General features: G+C 45.0%; 1 protein-coding gene across 1 annotated transcript in view; it reads left to right on the top strand.

Moving 5' to 3' along the window:
• The first annotated feature begins 517 nt into the window (after window positions 1-517).
• Window positions 518-6,676, top strand: part of wapla (WAPL cohesin release factor a) — a 29,104-nt gene continuing 22,945 nt past the window's right edge. The window contains exons 1-5 of the mRNA XM_083650490.1: window positions 518-754; window positions 1,530-1,925; window positions 2,548-3,298; window positions 4,979-5,286; window positions 6,035-6,159. Of these exons, the coding sequence (XP_083506616.1) occupies window positions 1,556-1,925; window positions 2,548-3,298; window positions 4,979-5,286; window positions 6,035-6,159 (1,554 nt within the window). The 5' untranslated portion in view covers window positions 518-754; window positions 1,530-1,555. The remainder of the gene's footprint in view (window positions 755-1,529; window positions 1,926-2,547; window positions 3,299-4,978; window positions 5,287-6,034; window positions 6,160-6,676) is intronic.

Genomic DNA, 6,676 nt, shown 5'->3' with positions numbered 1-6,676 from the left:
TAAATAAAACAGGACACATATTTTTCTGTTAGGCCTACAGGACAGTATACGTGTGTTATTCTGGAGCTGCCCAATTGAAATCTGATACCGATTTAGAGACATTTGCATTTGTCAAGGTTAATTCCATTGCTACTAGGCTATAAAAGGAAGCTCATTTGAAAATCAATTAACGTTGGTCGATAAATTAACCTACACACCGAGCGGGGAGAGCGGGGAAGAGAGGGAAGACTATCTGGAGCGCATCATCTCTTTGGCTCAACTTCAAGTTCACAACTCTTGCGGTCCTCTAGTGCCCCCTATCGTCTATTTTGGTTTAAATTATACCCAATCATAGTCACGTTTGCTGGCACAACCATTGGCTCAACCAATCGAAAGCTCTCAACACGTCTCAGCACATGGAAGCATCCCTGCCGCTGATTGGCCAGTTCTCGTCTTGCGGCGAACGACACTCAAAAGGTCTTGGCAGGGAACGAGGGAGGGGAAATTTTAATGGCCGCCCGTAGCACTACATAATGCAAAAAAGTCCGGATTATCCACAATATTTAGGATATACTACCTGCGGATGCGTTTAGACCACTTTTTATTATTTGCAGGTGTTGTATTTAGAACAAATTCGGCTTCGTGATGTGTTTTTAGTGTTGTTTTTTGCACCATTGAACGGAGTTTATCCGCTTGGTTTGTGCGCCGAGTGGAAGATCAGGCCTAGCCGGTTGGCTAACGTTAGAAAACAAGCGGTTGTTCATCGGAGTTGAAGGTAAGAGTGTGTTGCTGTTCTTTCGCACTCGCAGCGTAACGTTATTTAGATTTTTCAGTGTATCTCTGCGTAGTGATATAACTTGTTATAATGTACATTGAGTTCGTCATATTTTATACACACAAGCTGATTTCCGGTATTTGATATAATCAAATGTGGAATGTAAACAGAAGATTAACGTTAGCTAATGCTATAGCTTAGCATTGTCGTAGCTAACGGCTAACTTTACAGTAACTTTAAAAGCAGGAGCAGGCCTAGCTGGAGTTAACGGGCGTAGGAGCTAGCCGTGTACGACGATAGCTAACGTTGACTCTGAAATCCCCCAATTTTAGCTAGCTAACGCAGTAAGAAATAAGTGCTAACGTAAACGCCAGTCTTATTTAAGTTAGATAAGCTATGGTTAGCTAAAATTCGCTTTCTAAGTTGTTATCTGATCTATGCTATTAGGACTAGCACGATAGCTAGCAGCTAACGACAGTTAACGTCACTCAACAGAGTTACCGTTAATCTATCTGGTTTGACGCTAGATAACATGACCGCAAAGATGTAGTTAGCCGATTCCCTTATTGTTACAAAATCTAGTGGTAACTGTACACTATAGATTGTTAAACGTTACATTCCCTCTTCAGGCATAGATGCCGATGAAGTTGTGCTTTGAGTAACTTGTAACGTTAACCTTGATGTATTCTAACGAGTCTAGTTAGTTAGGTACGTTTCTCTTCTCTGAATAATGTTGTATAACTTATTGTTTACAGTTGTCTTCCTCTGTCCACAGGGAATATGTAACATAAAGCAAGCAACATGACATCCAGATTCGGTAAAACATACAACCGCAAGGGAGGAGAAGCTAGCTCTAAATTTGATGATTTGTTTTCCAATAAAAAGCCCACTCTGTCTACAAAATGGGGCGAGACCACCTACAAGGCTCAATTGGGAGCCAAAAGGCCTCTGTTAAAACCAGACGTTCCTGAGCTCCCCAAAAGGCCCAGGCTTGAGGACAGTGATAGTGATGCAGACCCATTTGGGTTTGACAGTGATGAAGAGTCCAAGACTGTAACCTCTCATAGTGCGTCCCAGTCTAAAGCAGACGAAGGGGATGTGACAAAGACAGCCTCAGTCCAGTGCAGTGGGACCACCACTGTTGGTGCAGGCTCAACAGTGAAATTCACAAGTAAGTAATAATCATTACCAAAACTAATAATTGTAATGTTACAAAACCTTGAATGAGTCTGGATGGCCAACTCCCTGTGCCGTACTGTACTAATACTTATATGAACATTGCTGAATAGAAATGGCCTCTGTTATGCTGTTATGTATTTGGTTTCTTGCACCACTGGCAAAGCTTTTAGTTCTTGAAACCATAGATCTAAAGTATGTCAAATAGTAGCCTAAGATCATGCTATCTTGGCTCAATTGTTGAGTGCATGTCGATAGGATTAAATAGCATAATCATGATCCCATAGGCATCCAGGAATTTAGCGAGGGGGGCACCTTTTTTCCAAGCTATGTCTGGGGCAGGCCCACAGTCTCAAACTTTGAAAACCCCTGTTTAGCCTGTCCAGCCTCACTTTCACCTGATGTCATCATTTCTGATTGTTCATCAGATGTATCTGCATCAGTGAGTCCCCTCACTGATTCCATGGGTCAATAGTCCATATTCCTTCTGTAGCTTGGCTGTGATTTTGTATTTTTATCTCTGCCTATTAGTTTTTATTGATAGTAGACCTCTCTGCATCCATGACACGTAATGTCAACTGTTTGGTGTGACCACAGCACATTTTCTCCATTCACAGGCAAGCAAACATCTGAAGACCAAGCTGTAAAGAATAGTCAGTCCTGGTACGGAAGCACATCAGATGGCAACCAGCTGAAATCTACAGCCGTGTCCTCCTTTTCAAAGACAATCCCCTCTGATGATAGGAACTCCGTAGGGACCCAGCGGTCTGTATCCTCTTTCCCCAGTCTAGACGGCTCACTTCGTGGCAAAGATTCTACTGATGCACCAGGAGGGAGCAGAGACTCTCAGTCTTCTTACTCCCCTGATGGACCCCCCTCTGAAGGGATGAGAAGTGGAGAGCCTCCCGCACCGTCTCCGGCACAATCAGTGGATAACATTCCCGCTTCTCCGTTCACCCTCAGGGCCTCCAACTGTAAGATATACCGGCGGCCCGGTCGCTTTGACAAAGCCTCCCCTGAATCTGCAGAAAACGATAATGGCAGCAGCAAGCCCCCTGAAACCGCGTGTGCCGGAGCGAAGCCCAACAGTGTCTTTGCCGCGAATGCAAGTAATACTGCTGCCAATGCTAACACGGCAGCCAAGCCGGCGGCTAACACGGCAGCCAAGCCGGCGGCGGGCAGGGGCAGGGGGAGAGTACGGGACTACACGGTGCTGCACCCCTCTTGTCTGTCGGTGTGCAACGTCACCATCCAGGACTCCTTAGAGCGCGGCATAGACGAACTGGCGACCCCAGCTGCCCCCGCCGACCCGGGAGTGGTAGGCCAGATGAAGAAGAAGTCAGACGCTCCGCCACCCAAAGCCACTCGGTAAGATGCAGTGTTCTTCCCTCTGTTCAATACAGTGCAATCAGTCATGCTAATTGAGATATAAAAGATGGTAGTCATTCAGTCTTGCCTTAATTGACTGATGTGCCTCACATTTTCATCACAGTGTCCTTTTCTTTGTATCGTCTTTGAGGAAACGCACTATTTCTTAATCAGTTTTTTTGGTGTGGTGCTTCCTCCATCGGCTGTGGCTTTCAAGCTGTTCCCTTTACGCCGAGTTGTCCAATAGTTTCTGGCATAGGTCCTTTCTTCAGTTTTCCTTGTTTCAGTTTTCCTGCAGCCTTCCTATGGAATGTCTCGATCAACTTTTTTGTTTTCTTTTTTGCCCCCAGTCTTTTAATGAGTATACCGAGTCCTGATCTGATACTTGTATTTTCCTAGATAATACATACGTAGATAATCGTTGCACAGTGCACACTTAAAGTTTAAAGTGATTAAAATCAATCCAATGTACTTGACAATTGAATAACTCTGCAATGCATTAAGGAAAAAAAAAACTGTATCTAAGCTGTTCCGTTTTTCTTTTTAATGCATACTACTAATACAAATTCATTAAATTAGTATTGTGCTTTTCAATGACCCAAAGATGGTGAAATAATATATTTATATGGCTCGCTCTCACAATTCCAGTTAGTGCATTTTTTTTTTTTTTTTTTTTTTTTTTTTTTACCAAATAACCAAGTAAACAAACTAAGTGGTGTCTTTATAGATGGCTCTTATCAATTCCACTTAGTGCGGCAACTCAAATGAGTAATAAACCACAATTCCACTTCAAAGTGGTGTACAGTAATAGTTTAATGAGCTCTCCTTAGCCTGGCTAATTTGGGCAACATCAGCACATTCATTCTACGACCCTGAAGCCACGAGCTCCAGGCAACAGCAGACCCAACTAGTCGGAGTTGGTGGAAACGACGCAGGCCATGCAATGTAAACGGAAGTGGCCCGACCACAAACCGCAAAACCATAAAAAGTTTATTCAAACGGAAATGGTGGTGCGTTGAAAACGTGATGTTCAATCAACCCGGAAACCCTAGCAAAACAGTGCACACCGTCTTCAGATTGAACACCACTGGACTTTAGGCTCGGCTAAAGGCTAAATCTAACAAACCAGAAATGAGCACTTCCAAGTTTCTGACCAACGTTGACAAACTTATACATATAGACTATCTACACGGCGACAAATCAGGGAATGTCATGTTTTAGTCTTCACTGAGACGGACTCGGCCATCTACCTGGAGGGACTGTCATCATTCCGGACAGACCTGATGCATCCAGTAAGATCAGAGGAGAGGAGAAGGGGCTGTGCATGTCTGGCAACAGCATGTGGTGCACTGCTGCAACGGCGTTCAAAAAACATTGTTCACCTGACTTGGAATGTCTTGTGATAAAATGCCGGACCATTCTACTTACCTAGAGAGTTCAGCACTATCATTAGACCTACTGCGCTTTACGTTTCGCCTATATGCTAACATGAAGGCTGATGTCAAACAAAGGAGTAGGTGCGTGCTTAATAAAGCCAATACCGATCAGTTAAAAGAAATGCCTTGATTGGCCCCGATACCCATCTTTGAGATCAGATCGGGACATCCCTACTTCCTACATTTTCAGTTAAGACTTGGTCAAAAGAAATCACATTCTTCTGTGTTCTCGGTGTCTCTCCAGGTTCAGACCCATCCAGAGAAAGACCAAGGCGGAGACCAAGCTGGAGTTCTTTGGCTTTGAAGACAAAGAGGCCAGCGGGGACGTGGAGGGGTCAGAGGGCGCCGCCACGGCGGGCAGCAGCAGCTACAAGATCAAGTACTTTGGCTTCGACGACCTGAGCGAGAGCGACAGTGATGATGAGAGCTCCCAGGCCAAGGAGAGGAAGAAGGCCAAGAAGGCAGCGGCCGCAGCCTTGGCCGCTCTGAGCTCCGGCGTGGACAGCCCCCATACCAGTGACTCGCAGGACAGCCAGGCCAGCAGCAATACAGGTGGGCCCGCCCGGCATGGCTGGAGCACATGGTACACTTGGTTACCTCAATTTTCAGTTTTTGGTCCGAAAACCTCCACACACTGACATCTTCGTCAGAAATTGGGAAACATTGGATGATGGTCTAATTGATGTCATTGTTTTGTTTTTATATTTTATTATTATGCCCTTTTCATGGGACACTATACACTTTCTGGATTCTGGAAGGCAGCCATTGTGCGCCAGAACGCTCACCACACATCGGCTCTCATGGTGGAGAGTTGAGGAATGAATGTGCCAATTAAGTAATAACGAGGGACGATTAGGTGGCCAAACTGGCCATAATTGAAGGAAGGCCCTGTGTGGGAATCTAGCCAGGGCACCGGGGTTACACTCCCCAGGGCACCGGGGTTACACTCCCCAGGGCACCGGGGTTACACCCCCCCAGGGCACCGGGGTTACACTCCCCAGGGCACCGGGGGTACACTCCCCAGGGCACTGGGATTACACCCCCCCAGGGCACCGGGGTTACACCCCAACTCTTGTGAAGAGTGCAGAAGGGATCTATAATGACCACAGAGAGTCACAACCTCGGTTTAACGGTCTCATCCAAAGGATGGGACATTTGAAGTATATTGTATGCATTTTATTTTGCAGTCAAAGCAAGCACCATACTCCGGCTGTTAGATGAAATCCAACTCTAAAGATTTGTCCTATCCGTTCACACACTGATGCCAATTCCTTTCTGTCCACAATCTGGTCTCCAACAGATGCTTTCGACTACTCTGAAGACTCCATCCTCGGGACCACTGAGGGACAGAAGGGACGCTCAGGGAAGCCAAGTGACAAATCCAGCCTCGCCGCAGCCAAAAAGATCTTCAGTGGACCCAAAAAGGTTGGGGAGCTAGCTAGCATTGTGTCTGTGTGTTTCTCTGCCTGAATTCACCGCAAGCCATTTCTCTCCTTTACTTGGCGTGAGTAATTTATTTGAGCAATTGCCAGTTAAACCGTTTTGTAATTACACAGACTATGGTGTTGAGCAAGCAGTAATCTCTAATTATTACCTCTTGGTCAGGCTCGTATTCATACGGTATGACTCAAGCCTTGATTTGGGGTGTTTGTGTGGATCGTCGTCTTCATTTGCAGTGTTCTGCTTTAGCCGGATAGTCTTGTGCAAGCTAGGGATGGGCATCGAATTTCGAATTTTCGAATAATCGTTGTTATTATCAAGGTCGACTTTTATTATTGAAAGTCGAAATTCGGAAAAAAAAATGTTTTTATTTATTTTTAATTTTTTTTGTGAGTGAAATGTTGCATTGTCTCCCCTGATTCTAAGTATAGTCGAATCGCTTGGTTTGAGCAAGTAAAACAATTTTTATAAGCATTTTAAGCAAGGTTTATGGAAAAATGAA

The sequence above is a fragment of the Poromitra crassiceps genome (genome assembly GCF_964638095.1).
Source record: "Poromitra crassiceps genome assembly, chromosome: 14".
NCBI lineage: Eukaryota > Metazoa > Chordata > Actinopteri > Beryciformes > Melamphaidae > Poromitra > Poromitra crassiceps.
This window is presented reverse-complemented; position numbering and strand designations above follow the sequence as displayed.